Consider the following 22,864-nt stretch of genomic DNA (forward strand, 5'->3'; position numbering starts at 1 on the left):
GTTGCTGCCGATTTGGAGTATGCCCTGACATGCTTCGAGATGGACGAGTAGGGAACTATCTAGAAGATCAAAGATGTCAACTTCAATCCTCTTCCTACTACATCTACATCTAATGTAAAAATAGATCAATCTCTCTCTAGATCTAGTATTACACACTATGAGTTTGCCAATATGATTCATGAGTTTTTTTTAAATCTTTATAATTTATAAATTTAATAAACTCATGGTGTTGGTGTTTTGTAAATCGGACTGGTAAACTTATACGATTGTCGCGCTGTTCTAGGAAGATGATGGTAGCATCCAATAGACACGATGATTTATACTAGTTCAGACCGAAGCCCTACATCTAGTCTCAAAGATGATCGAGTGCGTGTTCCTCACTTGAATACTCTGAAGTTCTTATAATGGGGGGTGCAAGAATGGTGATAGAGATGGAAGGACCTATGCCAGGTGAAGGGCTGCCCAAAGAGAAGCTCCAGGAGCCCTACTACGATGAAGAATGAATGGAATGGTAGATTATTCAGAATCGTGCCCGAGATGGGTGCCCTAGCTACCCTTATATAGAGTTCCAGGGCAGGGCTTGTACAAAGAGGAGGTTCTCCCGACCGAAGGGTCAAGAGCCTGAGGGAGGTCCTAGCTAACTTGGCTTATAAGCTACGCTGTCTTCTGGTGCACGTCCGGTCGTGGCTATCGTCATGGTCTTCTGGCCGCGTTGTGATAGGGTGTGGCGTGGTGCTACTGTGCCTGTCGTGGTGCACTATAGCCTCGATGGTGGTTCGTCAGCCATCCTATGCAACACGGTGTCCGTCGTGGTCGTCGTCGTTGTCTCCTGGTTTCTTGGGGCACAGTACAAGAGTTGGTAGCCGCCCTTAGATCGTCGATCACCAGGTCATTACTAAGGAGCTGGGGCCATGATCCTGATCGTTGGGGTCATGTCTCTCGTCGGCTCGGGTGGCCTTTAAGTCAAGGCCCCCGTCATGATTCTCATCTCGTAGTGGGTGAGATCGTTCATGCATCTTGTCGGTCCATATCTGGCCGATGGTCATCGTACCTGTCGTCACCGCCTTGGGGCGGTGTTGTCTTGTTCGATCTTTGTGGCGCATGGCTGGCATATGACCGAACCGAGGTGACAGCAGTCCCCTCGGTCCTTGTGGGTTTAGTGTGGCATGCTTGCTCTTGTCAGAGCAGGCGCGTCTTGCTACGCTTGACCTCCCCCATCCCTTTTAGGCGTCATGACGGGGGTGAGGTCTGCGCCTTCCGTGTACCGTGTGGCTAAGGCAGGTGGAAGAGGTCGGGGATGACCCCAACCTTGGTGCCTGGCCTGCTCCGCACGACTTTCGCTGGGCCTCGGTCGTTCGGGCCTTTGTCAGCCATTATGTTGCTGGCCGCGTGGCCTACTAACTAATCAGTGCCTTGAGACACCCCGGGGTTACGACCCTGACACATGGATAGCTATAAGAAAAAGGGAGGAAAAGAAGTCTGAATTTTCTGTGTTTTTCTCGTGATGCTTTTGTTAGCACATCGGTCTTGGTTGCTGGTCAATCTCAATATGGGGTGTCATTTAGCTTTTGCGAGAGACAGACAAGCTATGCATCGGCTAGCCAACCCAAATTGGTATATTTGGCGTCTAGAAGCGATAGAGCTAATTTAGGAGGGTTTGGTATAATTTTACCAATGGCTACCTTTGCGCATTTGTCAGTTTCTACCACATAAGCCAACAGGTACATATATAGTGTATACTAACCAATATATGATATTAATAATAATGGAAACAAATTAAACCTATCTTCAGCCCATTGGTTGTTTAGAGATCTCTACCGGTTTCCTAATAATATATTCCGAATATGTATGCATTGGGGGTAATTCAATATTTTTTATGAATATTTGGAGAGTTGCTGCAAAAGTAGCCATAGAGAGAGCTGTTTTTTCAGGGGAGATGGATAGAACTGTTGAAAATGCTCTTAGAGCATCTCCAGCAATGCTACCTAAAACACACCCCCTACTTCTCTGTTTAGGTAGCTACTAATTTTCATACTACTCATATTTTGTGGTTTACTTCAGTAACACTACCTAAAATAGACCCTAAATCCATCCTTGCAGAGGATGACTTGTGGGACCGACCTGTCATCCTCTTCCCTATCTCATGGCCGAACTCGGCCATCCTCGTCAATCGCATCTCGGGGAAGGGGAGCCGCCAGGAAGCTACGAATCTCCAATCGGTAGCGGCAAGGACTGGGGAAGCCGTGCTAGGCAGGGCGCTTGGCATCGGGCACTGCTGCCACGCCGGCGTCTGCCACGGCTACCGCGCAAGGCAAGCCATGCCGGGAGGGGAGCCATCGCGTCGGGCATGGCATAGTTGGCGGCCAGCACCGGGGAGGGGAGCCGCCGCGTCGGGCTTGGCCGCCGGCGTCGGGCTCCTGCCACGCCTGGGATGGCCGAAGCGGACGTCGGGTTAGGGCGGAGGCGCGCATGGATCGGGGGCGGCGCCGATGGCAGCCACGGTTGAGGCCGCTCGAGTCGAGCATGGGAAGGAAAAGGTCTAATCCAGATTTTGCACGGTGGAGTAGGGGCCCTCAGGAATAGAGGGTGGAGGGAGAAAAGTAGGGAGCCAACAAAAGGAAGGGGGTATGTTGGAACTGGTTTTTTTTACCCCACTACTTAAATCTAAAATAGGAGCTTAAGTAGAAGCATCGCTGGAGATGCTCCCAGCACGTAAGTACACCTCCACCTAGCCCATTAGGCGGCCCAACCAGCCAAGCCCTTGTTCTGGCCCTCGCCTCCCCATCAGGGCCCAACCAGCCAAGCCCATTAGACGGTTCAACTCTCATCCGCACTAAGGCAGCGGACAAACCGCACAGGCTCCCGCCGCAGCAGCACAGTCTCGTCCCCTTCCGCTCGGCTGCCCCCGTTCAAAACCCTAGGCGCAAGACGCGACGGTGGCGGCGGCCGGTGGGGCAAGCACGACACCGAGTGGCTTGCGCAGCGCAGGCGCGCGGTCTTGGCGTTGGCGGTTCGCGGCGACTAAGCGTCGCGGAGGGCCGCGTGGCACGGGCACGGCGGGCGCCGGTTGTGGGTTCGTCGTTCCCTTCCTTATCTCCTTCCCTCGCACAATCGAACAAGCAAAAGCAAGGGGCCAAGGGCAAAGCTCAACGCTGAACCGATCCCTCAAATCGTCCTGCCCTCGATTTGAGGTCGTTCAGGGAAGGTGAGGTCGTTTGCTTGGCTCCTTTTTTTTTTAGTTTGGTGATTGCCGAGCGCGCTGTGAGGAGCTGATGCGGAGCTCTTGATACCTTCTTGCAGCTAAGGTGTCGCAGCTGCCACCGCGGCCCCGACGGACGCCCGTTCAAGCGTGATAACACCTGACGAAACCGATTGCCCAGGCCTACAGATAGGAGAGCGTCAGAGAGATGGGGCGGCCTTACGGGGTGAAGGGACGGAAGAAGAAGCGCAAGCTCGAGGAGGCGGCGACCTCTGATGCTGCCCCGCCCACTGAAGAGGTGGAGGAGCTGCCACCGCCAGAGGAGGCCGGTGGCGAGAAGAAGGGAAACGAGGAGGAGGAGGAGGCAGCGGCTGGGGAGGAGGGGCATGCTGCGGTGGACGGGCTCCCAATCGTACCCAGAATGGTTGATGGGAAGCGACGGCCTGGCGCCATCTTCGTGCTCGAGAGGGCCTGCCTCGAGGTCGGCAAAGTCGGCAAGGTACAGTGGCTCGGCTGCATCAACCATCAATAAATTCTTTTTTTTCTTGTGCTATTCCTGTTCCAGAACAAATTCAATTCTGGCTTCTTTGGATGCTCATTTCGAGTTCAATCCTGCCCTTAGCTTGGAGGGATTTGTACAAGTGATTTATTTATCGAGGTGGTTCTACTGTTATTAGTAGGAAAAAGGGCAAAAACGTAGTAATTTTCACCTTATCATGAAACTGAAATGTGCACCTTGCTGTGACAACTTCGCAGAATGTGGAAATTGATGAAAGAAATCAAGGATGCTAGAATATCATTGGTTAGTATATTTAGTGTATACCTTGTACCAGGAATGCTCAGTATCTTTGTGATTATGCAAGAATAGATAATTTTATTGTTGGCTTGGAGTGGACCCTGTTGAGATATTGGTGACATCTTGTAGGTGTATTGTCATAAGTTTAATTTGTACAGGACCAATTGTTTTCTTATGCTTGCATGGCACATATGTGAATAACTAAAAGCTCTTAAACAAAAATGTAATTTGACTTGTAAGATTCTCATAGAATAGATTGGAAATATTGTTGATAAAACGCAAACACTCCCCAAGGCTTCTTCAAGATAAAAGAAACATGGAAACAGCAAGACCTTATACTCTTACATTCCATGTTTTTGAGAATGTATCAAGTCAAACTTACAGCAAAAAATAAATTAGCCAGCAAAGTTGCACAGTAGAGACTGCCTAACACCTAAAAAACAGTACTTCCCAAATGTCAAAATATAGTGTACTTTGACCATCAATTATTAAAAATATATGTATGTTCAGTGCACAAAAGGTGCATGAATAGATTCTTATTTCACAAATGTTGTAATGAACATTGGCTTTGTAGTAATTGATACATATTGTAAGCAAGATAAGATCATGGTCAAAGTATATCTTGGAAGAGTTTATGGAGTACTTAATTAACAACATTAGTATACAAAAGTTATACTTCTGTACCATTGTTGATGAACATGCCAGTGAATCCTTGGGGTCAATATTGACTGTACTGTTAAACGAATCAACATGGCATGTACTGCTTGGGACATTAGTAAATGGTGGCTTGTACTTGCTGTTATCGGTGTCTCTATGCACTGCTGAATATTTTATCTCTTCATCGTGGTCCAAGTCATCACCCAGGAATAAGCCTCTGCATATGAGGCCTGTCATTTTCATTCTTCAGTTTATGGCTATAGCCTATGCAGATCTTTTCCCAGCAAAAGGTTGTTGCTTGCACATCTTGAATTCTAGTGTTAAGTAGATGTTTTTTAATATTATATAGAAGTGCGCACAGAGCGGGAGCTCTCTGCACTGGGTACGCCCTTTTGTCAACTAGAATACTATTCACTTTAGAGTAGACTTGGTGTGGTCTATTGTTTAGAGATTCTTCTATCTTTCTTGTAAAAAGGCATATTTATACTTTCCTAATTTGCTATCCTTTACCATTGCTAGTATATCCATTTTTAATCATTTAAATGGTTCAGTTTTATGCAGAAAAAAAAAAAATCTAGCATAACATCTGGGATGCTCTCTTTTGAAACAAACGGTTATCACCTTATGGATATTAGTTTGACCGTTTCTTTTACCATTCTGTGCAGACTATGCAAATCTTGAACTCAGATGATCATGCAAATTATTTGAGGAAGCAGAATCGCAATCCTGCAGACTATAGACCTGATATAATTCATCAGGTAATGTAAATTTCTTGTTGCCTTAAAATATTGAAAATACTGGAAGATGAATAAAAAACACTCCTCTTTTTATTTGAATTTGATTCTCAATTATTTGCTTCAAGTAAATGGGAATCAAGCATTTATTCTATACCCAATTATCAAGTGCTTTCTTTTAGTAGTTCCATTTTTCAATTGATCACCCCTGCATCCTGTGCTATTTCTTAAAGAAAACATCAGTGACCTAGTAAAAAATAGTTGATTGGGCCTACCAACAATAACTCAGCTCATTCCTTTCTGACAGACATCCTTTCCAACTTGTTGTTAATGAGTTTGTCTCAAAAATGTTTTGCAGGCTCTACTAGCAATATTTGATAGCCCTCTGACTAAGGCTGGAAGGTTACAGGCTGTTTATGTGAGGACTGAAAAGGGAGTATTGTTTGAAATCAAACCTCATGTCCGCATGCCAAGAACGTTTAAACGTTTCTGTGGTTTAATGTGTAAGTTACTAATAAAACTCTTATACCTTCTGTTTCTTATGTGTTTCTGTTATTTTAATAATTGCGCTGATTGCAAGTACTATATAATATGGCAGCACAGTTGTTACAAAAACTGAGCATTACGGCAGTTGGGAAGCGTGAGAAGCTTCTTAATGTTGTTAAAAATCCTGTTACCCGCTATGCTATCTACCTGTTGGTGCACGAAAGATTGGTGAGAGTCTATTGTTTAATACGACATATTTCATATCCGGTAGATATGCTAATTGATACATTTTTTATACTTATTAGGTCTTTCATTTAGTGCTGAGAAGTCAGTCAACTTGTTTGACTATGTTGCCAAATCCAGTGATGATGAACCCCTTGTGTTTGTGGTGAGTAACTGTGCTTGTAAGCTGGACTATTTTGATCCCTTGTTAATGCTTGTACGTAATCCCATACTGTCTGCACATCATCTCCAGGTTGGTGCCATGGCCCATGGAAAGATTGACAAGGAATACACAGATGATTACATACAAAGTAAGTAACATTTAGTTGATATGATAAAAAAAAAGTTATGCTGAAAAATTAGACCAGGGTGACATTTTATTTTCTTCCATTAACCGTGGTTTAGTTGTTAATTAGTGCCCACATGCACATGTAGCAAATGGCCTTAACTTGGTAGCAACTTGGGCATGGCCAGTTTGGATCAAAATATCATCCTGCTTCTCACTAGATTGATTTGCTGGTGTTGACATCTTATTTAGAGAATGAGAAACTTGCAAATATAAATGTCCAAAATTATATACTTTGATGATTACATTGCTTGGACAAAGGGACAGATTTTGTGAAGACTGCAATGTCTGCATATTATTTATTTATCTGTATCTGTTTTCCTTTCAACCATAGTGACCACTTCCCCGTTTATGCAGTTTGCAACTACCCTCTCAGTGCCGCCTGCTGTTTAAATCGGATATGCAGTGCCCTGGAGCAAAAGTGGAACATCCAATGAGGATCTTTTGAAACAAGCATCGGAATCATGTTTTTTTTGTTACATACAATTAGCTAGTAGCATTGCATGATTCTCCATATTTCATGTACTGCCTTCTTTTTATCTACAACACCTCAAGCTTTGACTGTTTAAATTTTAAACCAAATGTTTCAGTGTAGCATTATGTGGTGTTTTAAACATCAACGCCGGTGCTTATGATTCATGGCCCTAAACGGTTGTTCAAGTCATTTTGGCAAAAAAACCTGAGTGTTGTGCGTAAAGACATCAAACTTGGTTTAACTCGCACATCGCTGTCAGATCTTTATATCTCTTTGTTCGGGTATAACTTGAACGCACACAATTCAAACATTTACACTACATGTATACATGCTTGCGTGTCCGTACATACTCAAAGAAGAGATTGGGAGTCATGTCGCCTCGGGAAATGCGTAGTACCACCGCGTACCTTGTGTGTACTCTAAATTTTTTGGAAAAATTTCTAAAAAAAGGTGCAATCACAGGCCCATTCGCAGATCTTTATATCTGGTCATGTAGTATATCGCAACAATTTTAAAAAGCAGGTCTGTTCATTTTATTTTTCTCTGTGCTCCCTGCCATTGGCTGTTTCTAGTTGTGGTTTCTCTGCAATGCACAGCAAAAACTGCGGTTTTGTGGATCACGAGTTGTGGTATTTTTGTCTGCCATGGAAGAATTTGTTAATTTTCATTAACAGCGTTGTGAAAATGCTGCACGATGTCCCTACACAGGGCTAAAGGATGCTAGTCCAGTTGGTTAGCAGTTCCGGAAGCACCCCTCAGGTCCTGAGTTCGAATTCTCATGGGAGCTAATTTCAGGCTGAGAGTCTCTAAAAAAATCCCTTCGCTCGCCCCAGGCCAAAGCACAGGTTAAAAGACGATCCTTCTCATAGGTGGCGGCTCCTGGAGCTCGGGGATTTTCTCGATCTGTATGAAGATCTTCTTCTTAATCACAATACCGTGGGGGCGGTCAGGACCCCCGCTGATATCCCTACACAGGGTTGATCCGCAGAGAAAATTGGTTCCTGCGAATGGTTTGCTTTTTCTGTCTCCCTTATTCATTGGAAACGAGATCGCTGCAAAAGGGATCATTTGAAATTTCATGTCCTCAATCAAACGTTGCTGAATTGGATATACAATGCAAAATACAATGTGAAAAACAAACAATGAACTTTTTTGGGACCTTAATAACTGCTCCCTTCATCCTAAAATATAAGGTATGATTTAATTTGGTGTGGTTTTCAAAATCACGCTTTAATCACTAATTCTTCTTATTATCATTTGTGGCAACAAAAAATTAATCATTAGAGAGTATATCTAAATGCAAATTTAATGCAATTACTTTTGTAGCACACTCTTTATATGATTAGACTAATTATTGTTTAAAAATTACAATGTTTTAATTTTAAAATATACATGCACACTTCATATTTTGAGACTGAGGGAGTAGAGCCACGGTTTGCATCCTACTTTCCAACTTCAACGTTCACACAATAAATATACGCAAATATTAAATGTGTCATGATTTTCCCAATTATATTTTAAATAAAAAACTGTAATGTCATGTTCATCGAGGTCAACCAAAGCGTGTTCGACAGTTTAAAAGGTCCCATCCCCACTTCAACTTGAAACTTTACAAATTATAAATCGTTGAGAATCAGCTGCGAACAGAAACGAAGCATGCACATGCACACTGGAGCAACTACCTGCACATCTCTTAAGGAATACACACAAAATACAATTGAGATTTAGCTGGGCTGGGATCTTCGTTGTCATATTCACAAAATATTCATGGGGACTGCTAAACGTGTTTACAACTGGATTCTTACAATTACATCCATTACGGTAACTAACCTGGCAGCACCTTGTCAAGGTAACTGTCCATGATCTCTGATACTGTCTCCAAGAACGTTACCTCGCTCGTCTCTGGAAGAACATAGTCCTCTGCTTCCTCCATCAGAGACTCGATTTCAGATTTTCTCGTCACCACTTCTCTGCACATGATGCTACCAATGTCGTATGCAGTGAGGCCCCTCTCCGCACCCTTCTTCAGGAGCATGGTGCTGACGTGAAGAACTCGAGCGCACTGAGGAGACAGCTCCCACCCATGGAACTTGAGGAGGGCAATGTCTTCAACAGCATCTAGCGACTTGATGTATGCTAGGGTTTCAGTGCTGAAGGGCTCGTGAGCTTGAGGCCAGTACAGCCACTCAAATGTACAATCTTCAAACTGCATTAGAAAAAGGGCAACAAAACTTTCATTCATCTATTATTAATTATTAAAAGGTAGATCTTCAGACAGACCAACTTAACATGGCAATCTGACGCTGCTAAGTTAACAGCTTCTCAATCTGATATTGATGTTTGGAACAACTAACAGAATTAAAGTTATATAAGAGGCATAAAGCAGTATTCAGATGTGTAAGGCTACATATACAGCACATAGACTGGATGTATCAAATAAAGAAACACAGACTTTATAGTTTGTGCTGAAAAAGTAAAACACATAATATCAACAATCACTTAATTATCTTCTCTGGGAAGCAGTATCCATGATCAATTGGAACCAACTTCAAGCGATCTCCGTCTTGGCACACCAGTATGTTCCGTGCAGGACGATCGGCATTCGCTAACCTAATATCTAAAACGGCAATTTTCTGAACCTCCTTGACAGGAAAAGCTTGAGAGCCCATATCCTCACAACTTCCAAGATTCTACACAAACATTTGCAATGATCCCATTTTAATCTCCTTCCCCTTATGGAAAGAACGAACCAATGCAGTGGGAGGTACACCAGAAAATCCAGCAGCACCATCTGATTTGCATCCATCAATTGGGTGGTCCAGAAGATATGCTGCAACCTCCCTTAATGCGCCTTCCCCGACTAGTGTGCCCCTTTTCAACCCCTCACCATCAATTGACAAAGGAAGGCCCCTGGGGTTATTTTCCGCCATTGGTTCCTCATCTATAGGCTTGAACACGGCAACATTGCTTTCACCTGAATTATCCTTCATAAAATAGACACCCCCAGATCCTTCTGCTGACATGACAGGAAGGTATCCATTTTCTAGACCACCAATTGTTGTGCTAATCATTTCCATAAGGATTAAGTCAACTTTTCGCCCCTCAACTATTGTGTTGGTCTACTTTTAACCCCTAGCTACAAAACCGTTTAGTACCGGTACCCCAACTATCAAAACCGTTCACTTTTAACACCTGGGCGGGGCAATGCTGTTTTGACCGACGTTGAGCGGTTTTGACCACGCCCCCCTCTCCACGCTGCACAGCCTGACAAACCGATGTTGAGGTCTCTGTTCTTCCCTGCCAGTTGCTCGAAACCGGGAAGTGCCTGAATAAAGGTTGTAGTTCTAAGTGCAAGCTTGGGGCTAGTAACTTGAACGGGCTAGAGTGCCACAGTGAAATCTAAGAAACACGCACGCCAAAAATCGTGCAGCACTCTGTTTCGGCCGGTGTCCGCGGTCACCGCGTCCGGTCGTCGAGGGCCGAGCGCCTGCTCGCCCTGCACCGTGCTACCTCGCCGCGGCTGGATGAGGTCCTCCTCTCTGATGTAGCTGAAGATGTAGTCCCAGCGGCCACAGTTGAGCCCCGCCGAGTGTTCGCGTAGCTCGTGCAGGATCTCGTTCATCTGGAAGACCGCCGGCACCATCTCCACCAGCACCGTCGCCCGGATGCTCCCCTGCTCGATCCCAGCAACTTTCTCGGCTCCCTGGAACACCCCGTTCCAAATCCTCACTTCCCTGCAAGAGACGACGAGCGAGCGTCCAGTGAGTCACGTCACTGCTGCGCACATCTACGTGTGTGGTGCACCGTGCACGCACCACCGAGGCACGTGTTCATATGGGCCGGGCGTGTGGCACGTACTGCCACGCACGTACCTAGAGTGCTCCATCTTGGGCAGGTAAAAGAATGGGCCGAAGTCGACGAGGCAGCCGATGGCCGGCTCGCCGTCGATGAGGATGTGCGCCTCGGGGAGGTGCCAACCGCGGGGGCGGACGAAGAGCTTGGCGGTTCGGTCGTTGAGCTTGTACTCCCGCCCGCGCGCCGCGTCGCGGAAGCTGATGGTCCCAGCCACGGCGTTCCACAGGTTGACCTGCCCGTGCATTAGGTTCTCCCACGTCGGCAACAGCGCGTCCTCAAAGTCAGCCTGCCACATTTTTTTCTCGTCGTCTCAGCTCAGAACGGTCGACACATCACATGTGCTTCATCCATCCATCCATTCACCCGTTCGTATGCAAGCCAGAGCCAAGTTTGCACGCGTGTGTATGCTTACCATGAAGACCTTGGCGCTGGAGTTGAGCGCGTCGATGACCATCTTCCGCGGCTCGGCGGGGCCCGTCATCTCCACGGTGCGGTCGGCCACGGCCGACGACACGGGCGCGCACGGCCAGTCCCCGTCGCGCACGAGCCTCGTGGCTAGGTCGAACAGCGGCAGCTCGCCAGCGTCGTACCGTCGCTGGGCCTCCCGCCGCTGCTCCATGGCGTAGCGGACGGCGCCGCGGAACTCGCGCTGTAGGCCGGCCACGAAGGCCAGCGCGTCGCGGGTGAGGATGGACGCGAACTCCAGGTCGTATTGGCCCCGGCGACGCCGCGGGGCACGAGGGCGCCAGCGTCAGAGAGGAGGACCTCATCCAGCCGCGGCGAGGCAGCACGGTGCACGGCGAGCAGGCGCTCGGCCCTCGACGACCGGACGCGGTGACCGCGGACACCGGCCGAAACAGAGTGCTGCACGATTTTTGGCGTGCGTGTTTCTTAGATTTCACTGTGGCACTCTAGCCCATTCAAGTTACTAGCCCCAAACTTGCACTTAGAACTACAACCTTTATTCAGGCACTTGCCGGTTTCGAGCAACTGACAGGAAGAACAGAGGCCTCAACATCGGTTTGTGCAGCGTGGAAAGGGAGGCGTGGTCAAAACCGCTCAACGTCGGTCAAAACAGCCTTGCCCCCGCCCAGGTGCTAAAAGTGAACAGTTTTGACAGTTGGGGTACCGGTACTAGACGGTTTTGTAGTTAGGGGTTAAAATTAGACCAACACAATAGTGGAGGGGCCAAAAGTGGACTTAATTCTTTCCATAATAACAAGAGAAAGCTTGACCTTTCTATTAACAATAATCGGCTCAACAGTAGGATGCCTGCAACTATCTGTGTCTATATGGTTCATGGCATCGATTTGAAGGTTTCCGTTTTCTTTGGGAATAACAACCTTTACAACAGTTTCCTTATCAATATGTTTCGTCTGGACCTTTGCTGCCTGGTTGATGAACAAGTGAATCACTGCATCGCCTTTTTTGGCAATATCAGTGATCAACTGGTGATCCTCGAGCTCCTTGTCGCCAAGTACAAGCTTTTGATCCTTCAGGCTCTCTATGTGCTCCCCGGTCTCAGCAGCAATCATGTTCTTGAGATACCCAACTTTGTGGGCACTCTCCACCTGGAATCGAAACTTCTTCCCATGGGCAGTCTCGATTACAATCTCATGGAGTTCAGCTAACCAGACAACAAGGTGAAGAACATTGCCATCAGCAAGCCCATAGTCTCTGACACGGGAATTGTTGTGTGAAAGCTCATGCCCGCCAAACAGCAGCCTCTGTTTTGTAATGACAAACCCCTTGAACCGCTGGATTAGGAGCTTGACAGAGGCGACAGACTCTGAATCCAGGACCCGGATCGGCACCGGTGGCATCCCAGGCATGGCAAGAAAAATGAGAATCGAATCCAGTGGCTGGAGTCCACCAAGCAGGCATTGTGGCACAAGAGCAAGATGGTCCTGCAGGGGGCTGAGAGTTGCAACGCCGGCCGACATCTTCTCTGCTGATTACCAACCGGCGCCACCACGCCAAGGAGTTGAGAAGTCAAGCACTAGTAGAACCTAAGGCCAGACTATTTACTGATTATTACTGTACACTTTGTAGTGTAACCCATTTAGATCACGAGCCTTAGGGTTTCCTCCTGCCCTAGGGTTTCCTCCTGTTAGCAAGGAAATCCTAGGCACTACCAGAGATAGCTTCTTTACCGAGTGCCTCAGGCACTCGGCAAAGGCCGATATACACTCGGCAAATCTTTTGCCGAGTGTTACACTAGGCAAAGGGCGCTAGGTAAACAGTTTATCGGCAAAGACCTCTTTGCCGAGTGCACTTTATCGGGCACTCGGCAAAGGCTTTGCCGAGTGCCAATCCGACACTCGGCAAAGAAAAGTGGCCATGATGGCGAGCGCCACCGTGACGGCGGCTTTGCCGAGTGCCAAGGTCAAGCACTCGGCAAAGGTCCTCGCTTTGCCGAGTGTCGTTGACTTAGACACTCGGCAAAGGTGGCCACTTTGCCGAGTGCCGCCGGAAAGACACTCGGCAAAGGTGGTCACTTTGCCGAGTGCCTGACCCGTGGCACTCGGTAAACCTCTGATGTTTGCCGAGTGCAACGGCCTTTGCACTCGGCAAAGCATGTTCCCAGATAGTTCCCAGGTAGTCACTTTGCCGAGTGTCATGGCCATTTCACTCGTAATGCATGTCCACGACGAGTTTTTTGCAGCATTTGGTAGCCACCGCATCCGCCCTGGCCTCATGTCCGTCCTGACATCTAAAGAAATCCTGCATACAAACACGATATATCCATTCATTATTTCAAGAATGTATTGAGCAATGTAGTGCGAGGAAGACTTACCCACAGCTCTTGCTTCACCCGCTCCGCCTTGTTGTTGAATACCCTGCGGGCCTAATCTGTAGCATCAAGGGCGGCGGCGTAGTGGTCAAACGAGTAGGCCGGCCCCGTCACTCTGGCATACTCAACTAGGGCAGGGAAGTGCTCCTTGCACAGAAGACCGAGGATGCTATTGACTTGGCGTGTGTGACCACCTCCACTCGCCACAATCGTCCAATTCCTGCCCAAGTGATTAAGAAAAATTATTAATTTCTATTTTGATTTTCAACATATCATATAAAGTAGTGATAACATCTAAAGTTACTTACTTTTCCCCCTCGGGTCGAATCGGCGGGCGTCTCTCACGAGGTATCGATCGCTGAGGGAGGCTCGCAGGACCTCGCAAGTAGACGCTCGACGAACTACAGGAAGCGGAACCCCCGCTGTCGCCTCGTCCTCGTCGTCCTCCTACACGTCCTCCTACGCCTCCTTGTCATCCTCCTGCGCCTCCTCGGCGTCCTCCTGGGGCACCTGCTCCTCCTCCTCCTCACGCGATGGGGCGGTAGGCGATGACTCCCTCCTGCAGCTGCTCCTCCTCCTACTCTCCCCCGGTGCAGTGGTCCTTGTCCTTTGGTACAAGGACGTTAGCTTCCTTATCCCGTCGCCTACCATCTTTGTTCAATCACCTACAATTAAAAAGAGTAAACCAATAAGCATAGATAAACAAGAAGTACTTAGAAATAGATGCAAAATAAACAAAACGTAATTACAAAATAACATAGTATTACATGTATTAGAAATAATCTTCATGATCGGGATTAGTTGGATCATAAGTCTCATCATCACTATCAATCATGTCGAAATAATCAACACTATCCGAATGAGCAATATTGTCATTGTCATTGTCTAAATGTAATCGCTCAAGCATTTGTAAGTCCTTCACATTTTGCACCTCATCTCCAGCGTCCTCTTCAATAATCGTTTCATTGTCTACTTCTATTCTGATCGCTTCGGTTAAGTCTATCTCAAACCTCCCTTCTAGTCCCTCTTCTTGAAAGAACTCTCCGTCATATGTGCTTGGGTCTAAGTTGTAATCTTCATCATTTGGGACAGGCACTTTACCGTGTGGCAATACACTGTGCACAATATCCCAACCCTTAAGATGCCTTATGGTTTGACACGCATATGGGAGGTAATAAACTTGCGTGGCCTGTTGGGCCACAATATAGACATCATCTCCTGGTAAGATAGAATCATGTCAAATTTCGACTAGCCCAAGATTAGAATATGTCCGTCTCGTTACTTCAGGATCAAACCAATGGCATTTGAATATGACAGGATTAAAAGGTTTGGAACCATGAAACTTGAGTTCGTATATTTCTTCAATTCTTCCATAATACTCGACCTCATCAATGCCGGGTGTAAAAACTCTGGAACTTGTGGTTCTTCGATTGGGCTGACTCTGCTCGTAGCTTGTTGTGTGAAAACGATATCCATTCACGTCATAACCAGAAAATGACCTAACCCTATAGGCAAAGCCATCAGCAACCTGTCTCAACTCGGCACGCATAGACGCATCCCTCTGGCCCTGCAAGCTCAAGCAGGATACATCGTTATATTATTCGCACGTATGATTAACTTGAAATGTCAAACTAAGTACGTGCTAAATTAGACGGTACCTTCCGTTTGAACCAAGAAATGAAATCGGGCATTCCATTTCCTGCACCCTGTCTAAGAAGGGTATCTACCTACTGTGGGGTAGGATCCCTTGATTGATGCCAGAATTCATGAAGAAATTCCCTGTACCAACGAGAAATAAGGGGGTTGGATGCAGAATAGTGACGACGTATTTAACAAGTTCGTTGAGAACTTACTGCATGTATGGCGCCACTTCATCAAGGTTGGTCAACACGTATAGCATGATATGGCACCACTCTTCATGATTCAAGGTCTTGGGGGTCGATGCACTTGCGCTTCTGAGTTGCCTCGGAAAAGGCTGAGGTTCGATTCATTTTCGCCAGCATTGTAACGAGGGGGTGGATTATGCACGCTAGGGAGGTTGTCACCATAGTATGTTGTTGTGAAGTTTGCCACCTCCTCCAGAATATATGCCTCTGCAATGGAAGCCTCAATTTTGTATTTATTTCTATATTTCTTTCAAAGAACCTTTAGACATCTCTCGATTGGATAGCACCAACGGCCCTACATGGGCCCCCCATTCGTGCCTCATACAGGAGGTGCAAAATCAAATGCTGCATCGGATTGAAGAAGCCGGGTGGAAAGATCTTCTCCAACTTACAGAGCAACACAGGTGCCATTCTTTCCAAGTCAGCAATCACGGTCCGAGATAACTCCTTAGCACAAAGCTGGAGAAAGAAATAGCTCAACTCTCCCAGCACTAGCCAGACATGCTCAGGGACATAGCCTCGAACCATCGTTGGAAGAAGCTGCTCAATCCATATGTGGTAGTCATGACTCTTCATCCCTAAGACTCACATAGTAGATAAGTTCACTCTCCTCCTCAGATTAGATGCATACCCATTAGGGAACATTAACGTCTGCATCCATTCTAGTACTTCCCTCCTTTGGGGCTTGCTCAAGACAAAATCGGCCTTAGGCCTTCTCCATGTCTTGCCGCGACTAGGAGGCTTCATATGTTGGTTTGGTCTATCGCATAACGTTGCTAGATCCACTCTAGCCTTAACGTTGTCCTTTGACTTGTCAGGAATGTCCATGATTGTTGCCCAAAGTGCCTCGGCGATATTCTTTTCAGTGTGCATTACATCAATGTTGTGTGGAAGGACAAGGTCATCAAAATAGGGGAGCCGAGTCAAGCCCGACTTATGAGTCCACATATGTTGCTCTCCATATCCCACAAAACCATCTTCTAGATTGACCACGAGACCATCTATCTGTTCACGAACCGTGGCACCAATCATTATCGGTGGTGCAGGGTCTGTCACTACGACACCTTTCGTAAAGTTCTTGATGTCTCGTCTGAATGCATGGTTAAGATGGAGGAATTGCCGATGTTTGTCAAACAATGAATACTTACCACCCTTCTGCAACCAAATGAACCTTAGACCTTCCTTGCATACTGGACATGGCAACTTCCCGTGAACACACTAGGTGCAGAATATCCCATATGCCAGGAAGTCATGCAGGGAGTAGTAGTACCAAACATGCATTTTGAAGTTTTTCTTTGTAACTCGGTCATATGTCCATACCCCTTTCTCCCAAGCACGGACCAATTCATCAATCATAGGCTCCAAGAACACACCCATATTATTCCATGGGTGTCCAGGAATTATCAACGACAAGAATATGTTCTGTCGTTGAAAGCATAAGCAGGGGGGGAGATTGAGGGGGATAACGAACACGGGCCAACATGTGTATGGGGCAGCCATTATTCCATAATGATTGAACCCATCTGTTGCCAGCGCAACACGTACATTACGAGCCTCTTTAGCTTTGTCATGATGAATGCCATCAAAGTGGGTCCATGCTTCACCATTGGATGCATGTACCATCCTGTCAGGATTGTATCATTTGCCATTTTTGTGCCATGTCATCTGTTTCGCGGATTCCTCGGTCATGTATAGCCGTTGGATCCATGGTATGAACGGAAGGTGCCATAGGATTGTCATAGGAATATCAAGCTGCCTCTTCTAGCCATCACCAGAATCTACCTCCAGGAACCTAGAGGATTTACACTTTGGACAGTACTTTGCTTCCACGTATTCTTTCCTAAATAGGACGCACCCCTTCGAGCAAGCATGTATCTGCTCATATGGCATCTTAAATGCATGAAGGAGTTTCTATGACTCGTGCATGCTTTTTGGTAGAAGGTGACCCTCTGAAAGCAGGCTGCAAATAACTATCAACATACCATCGAAGACGTCTCGACTCAGGCTATACTGGGACTTTAACGCCATTATACGTCCAATGGCATCTAGTTGAGAAACCTTTGTCTGGCCGTGAAGGAGTTTCTATGCCGCGGCAAACATGTCGTAGAACTCCTTTGCAGTTGCCTCTGGCTCCTCCTCCGTATGTCCTTCAGCGAACTGTGGCTCATGATAGTCATTTAACATGTCTGCTACCCCAGCATCAGCATCATAATCCTCGACGCATGGTCTCACCACCTCCTCTCTCATACGATCGGCTTCACCATGGTAGACCCACCTGGTATAGTCTGCCGTAAATCCATTCTTCCAAAGATGTTCCCCATGACCTTCTTCGTTTGTCTTTTTCTGTTTGCACATTTGCTGTAGGGACAACAAATTTTACTTGCTCCTTTAGCAGCCACGCCAAATGCCCGTTCCAAGAAAGCATCGGTCTTGTCGATCCATTCATTGGTGACTTGACCTTAACTTGCGCGGCCCGTGTACATCCACTCACGGTCCTCCATCCTCTAATATATATAGCGGCGAGTAATATAAACATCAATTGCATCTACACGACGTTCCTACTATCTAATAGGTGAGGATAGGTCCTAATTCCACGCGAGGATATGTAGGTGGGGTTAGTTTCCATGCTCTACTCCTATCCGAGACAAAATTTCGGTAGCACCTCCCCGCTGTTCTCCAAATACACGTCCTGCCAGGGAGATTGTGTATCCGGAGAACAACAGGGAGATGATGCCGAAACTCTGTCTCGGATCGGAGCAGACCATGGAAACTAACCCCACCTACGCATCCGCGGGCTATCCAAAAAACATGGATAATTCAAAACAGATACGGTTTTAGATATGGAAATATCTGCATATTTCCAACCGTATCTCTTTCGAACGGGAGACGCCTAACCTGGTTACGTGATCTACGACCATGATATGGAAAGAGGGGTTATACCTAGGGTGGCGGTAGAGTCAGGCTAGTGGGGCCGTGGTGGGTCGGTGCAGTGATGAGGCGACGTGGTGCAGGCAGACCCGCAGCGGCGAGAAAGGCGATCGAGGTCGCCGAGGTACTCCGGCTCCGCTCCGACAGACTCTTCTCTACAAAAAAAGAAACATAAAACTGTTAATATAAAATTTCGGCAGCACCTCCCCTGCATGGTGAGGTTTTCAAAACCTACAAGAAAACCAATGGCACGATGGCCGACATGCACATATATATGAACGGCACGATGGCCGACATGCACAAGATTATATCCAACCACATATATATAACAATGTCACAACCATTCATACGACTACCAGCACTGCTACTCTACCACTACTACTACCGCAACTACTAGTAATACTACGATGACGACGACGGTCGGGCATACCTAGTGGACGTCGTAGGGCGGCGGTGGTGAAGGGGCTAGGGCGTCGGTGGACAAGACGACGACTGAGAAAGCGCCGGGGACGCGCGGGCGTGGGCGGGGGCAGCGGCGGGGCTGGCGCCTCCTTCTTCTTCTTCCTCCTCCTTCTCTTCCTCCTTCTTCCTCCTCTCCTCCTCTCTTTCTCCTCCTCCTCTGGCGGCGCGGCGCGAGGGGCGGCGCGGGCGGGGGCAGCGGTGAGGCTGGTGCGGGCGGGGGTGGCGGAGGCGCTGGCGCGTGCGTGCGTGTGTGCGTGTGTGCGGTGTGTGTGGGCCGGCTGGGCCGGGAGGTTAAATCCCCTCTTTGCCGAGTGCCCCCGATCTGGCACTCGGCAAAGTTTTTTTATTTTTTTTAATTCTTTGCCGAGTGCCACCTGGCCAGGCACTCGGTAAAGAGGGTTTTTTAAAAAAAAACTTATTTTTTTAAAATTCTTTGTCGAGCGCCACCGGACTGACACTCAACAAAGAGGGGTTTTTAATTTTTTAAAAAATTCTTTGCCGAGTACCATCCGGACTGGCACTCGGCAAAGAGGGGTTTTTTCAATTTTTTTTAAAAATTCTTTGCCGAGTGCCATAGGTCCTGACACTCGGCAAAGAGGCTCCTTTGCCGAATGTCTTATCCTGACACTCGGCAAAGAGACTCCTTTGCCGCGTGTCATTTTTTAACACTCGGTAAACCATAATTTTTTTTTTACTTTTGACCTCCAAACTTTTTCTACAGTCCTCAGACAATACCTGGTACTCCATGTTCTAATGTGGCATATTTCTCGGATTTTTTCTATATTTCTTTAATTTATTTTATTTAATTGAATTTTCTTAGATAATTCAAATTACACACGGAGGAGTATAAAATCTGTCTTTACCGGTGTCGGCGCGTCGCGGTGGTTCTGGGACGAAGAAACCGCCCGGGCGTGGCGGATTGCCAGATTCCAAGGGAGGTTATTTTTGCTTTTGCAGTTAACATTAATACATATACTCAGGTGCCTACGGACTTCGTAGAGCACCCGCCACGTTTTGGTTAATTAATTACTCCACACGCATGGACGATTTATTTTGTGCCTCGGTGCTGTGATTATAGGGGAAGGGGATGCGGCACCATGACCGTTGGAGCCATAGCAGATTAGCAGCCATGCTGAATTTTTGGCTTCGAATATGCAAAGCTGGGCTTTGAACCAATGAATTGTTTGTCTAGAGTTGGGTCTGAGAAGCATGCGTACGGGGCCAAGCTCAAGCTATCTCGTCGGTCTCTTGGCGACGTAAAGGCTTGTTTCTCTGCCGACCTCGCTCCTCCCATGGAGAATCGCTCCCACCACTTCTAGTTATTTGCATTGCAGGTGAGGAGCGAAAAAAAAACCCTGCTGTCCCTGCTTCACCTCCTCTGCCTTTTCGTCTCGTTGCCTCCCGTGTTGTCTCCCTCACCTCCCTTGCCTCCCATGACGCTTCCGTCGACATCCTACTCTGTTGTGCTTGTTGTCGCCACTTCCCCGTCCTTGTTGAGACCGAGCCCACCATCGTTGAGCTTGTCGAGATCCATCCCACTGTCGCCGAGATCGAGGCCACTGTCGCTGAGCTCGCGAGGTCTAGCCAGTCATCATCGAGACTGAGACCGTTGAGCTTGTCGAGATCGAGCCTGTCGTCGGGGAGGTCGCCGAGACCAAGTATGTGCCTCCTCATCGCGCTTCACGGCTTGCCCTCCTCTTTCTTTGATCGGTTGGGAGTGGGAGCTGTTATGGGAGCTCCACCAAACGGCATCGGGAGCAATAGGGACCTCGAGTGAGAGTGGGTGGGAGTGGGTTGGGACCTCTTCTAAACTGACCCTAAAAGGAGTAGCGTGCTACAATGAACCTTGAGGTGGCTTAGCGCTCTCCTACGGCTATGTTAAAGGATCCCTAAATGAAAGTGAATTAAACTCTAAACATTCAAAACTACAAATCTTATCCTATGCGATTCTATTCATTTCATGCACGGTTAAACTCTAGGACAAGGACTAAAAAGATCACACTAAAGCTTTACTTATATTAGGGCCAACACACCAACTAACCCTCTAGTCGCCCTTCCTAGCCACCCTCGTGGTGTTAAGATGCTTGGCTAGGGTTGTAAACCAGTCCCCACAAGTAGGGATGAAACCAGATTGGATATAGACATATATCAGTGATCCTGCATTCTATACCATATCTTGTATTCTATACCATATCATGTATTCTATCCCATATTTTTTTCTTGGACCTTAGAACCAGATACAGATCATGTCGGATATTGATATTTATCTCATATGATCAGATTCGGATATAGTACATATATTAAATGTTCTGATGCAGATATGGATGGATATCGAGAAATATCCGTCCTGTTTTCATCCCTACCCGCAATGGCACCATGCATCCAAAATCAAAAATTTTCATCCTCATGGAGCCAGCCCTAGGCTAGCTAGCTTGATCCCACACTTAGTGGTCGCCTAGGGGTGCCAATACACACGTTCTGTGCTCCCACAAAGCGGGCTATATATGGAATCCAAATACAGTCCAACAAGACCAGGCCAAACTTATCCAAGCAACCAAATATCCCATGAAAGGCCAAACTTATCCAGTCCAATTTGTGCCATGGTTAAATCCTACAGGGCTAGCTAGGAAATAGCCAGGTAACCAATCACTACCTTAGTCATGGTTACACTAAAATATAGTCCTTAGTTGCAAATAGAATCGAGCTGGTAAAATTCGGGCCCTGTACCAAACTCTTAAGCAAGACCTACCTCTTTAGAAAAGCATAACTATAGTAGAGTATATGAATACCTAAATGGAACGCATGAAAGGATCGACATGAACTCATATTCATGTCGCGAACTGAGGATTGCCTCTTGTTTGAATCCGTAATTTAGCTAAGTTGTCTTTCATTGACCTCACTTAACTAAACTCCCCAACTCGAGCAGTCATCCTGGTCTACTACCCATATAGCACACTGTAACACCTTAAAAATTTGAATTTTTAGAAATAGAGCTAAAATGATTTAATTTAGAATTTATGTGCTCATGAAAACATAGGAAAATAAAAATTTTCATTAATTTAAAATTTATTATAAGGAGTAGCAACATGGATGTGCATACATGCTGGTGCATTTGATTCATTGCAATGAGTGGTTGAATCCGAAATGCAAAATGAATTCAAAATGCTTTTGAAATTGGCTTTGAAATAAAAGAAAAGAAAATTTAAAAATAAAAGAATTTAAAAAGTGGTAAAATTTATTTTTGGAAAAGTTACCAAAATTTCTCATTTTTATTTGAGTGAAAAGTATATTTAAAACCCTATTTGAATTTGATTTGGTTCATAATTGAATTTGGTTTTAAAAACAAAATAGAAAATGATTTGGAAAATGGAAAATCCTTCCCTTAATCTGGCCCGTGGCCTACTCCCTCTTTCCTTTTTGGCCCGAAGGCCCAGTCCTCCGCTCTCCCTCTTCCCGCGCCTCCGCTCATAGGCCGCGTCGCCCGCGCCTCCTCTCTCCCGCGCCTGGAGTCACTGCCACCCTAGGCCTACACGTCAGTGCTCTCTTCTACCTGACGTCACCGACTCGGAGTCTGCACCGCTGCCGGATTCCACTGCCGCCACGATCCCTCGCCTTGGCGTGCGCCCTAAGCTTTTTCCCCTCATAAAATCCGAGCGTCCGTGCACGCCGTCCCCATCCCAAACCATAGCTCGCGTTGCCTCACGTCTAGAGCTGCAGCATCGCCACGAAACCCTAGCTGTCGTGCTCGTCGATGCCCTGCCATGCTGCCTGACGTCGTAGCCTCGCCGTCGACCACAAGAAAGTCCTGCAGTGAGTTCGCCGTGCTCCCCTTGTTCTCTCGGTGTTTTCTTGTTTCGAACCGTGGCTCGTAGGCCATTTTCTGTGTTCTTCGACGTGCTCCGCGCCGTCAGCCATGGAAGCCACTGCGCCAGAGACACTATGCCGACCGGAGGAATCCTCCCAACCCTCGGTAGCCATTCGATCTGGGTGGAACGATCAGGATTAGAACATACCCCTTTGCACT

General features: G+C 46.9%; 1 protein-coding gene and 2 pseudogenes across 1 annotated transcript; 1 reads left to right on the plus strand and 2 right to left on the minus strand.

Annotated features, from left to right (window-relative positions):
* The first annotated feature begins 2,852 nt into the window (after positions 1–2,852).
* Positions 2,853–7,114, plus strand: LOC136471854 (uncharacterized; annotated as a pseudogene).
* Positions 7,115–8,690: 1,576 nt separating this feature from the next.
* Positions 8,691–12,761, minus strand: LOC136471855 (phosphatidylinositol 4-kinase gamma 4-like; annotated as a pseudogene).
* Positions 10,295–11,485, minus strand: LOC136475393 (malate synthase, glyoxysomal-like; the record flags this gene model as incomplete). Its single annotated transcript, XM_066472899.1, has 3 exons — positions 10,295–10,649; positions 10,788–11,056; positions 11,183–11,485. Coding segments are annotated over 3 exons (927 nt in total), but the record flags the coding sequence as incomplete, so codon positions are not given.
* Positions 12,762–22,864: the final 10,103 nt, after the last annotated feature.

Source organism: Miscanthus floridulus, chromosome 8 (genome assembly GCF_019320115.1).
Source record: "Miscanthus floridulus cultivar M001 chromosome 8, ASM1932011v1, whole genome shotgun sequence".
Taxonomy (NCBI): Eukaryota; Viridiplantae; Streptophyta; class Magnoliopsida; order Poales; family Poaceae; genus Miscanthus; species Miscanthus floridulus.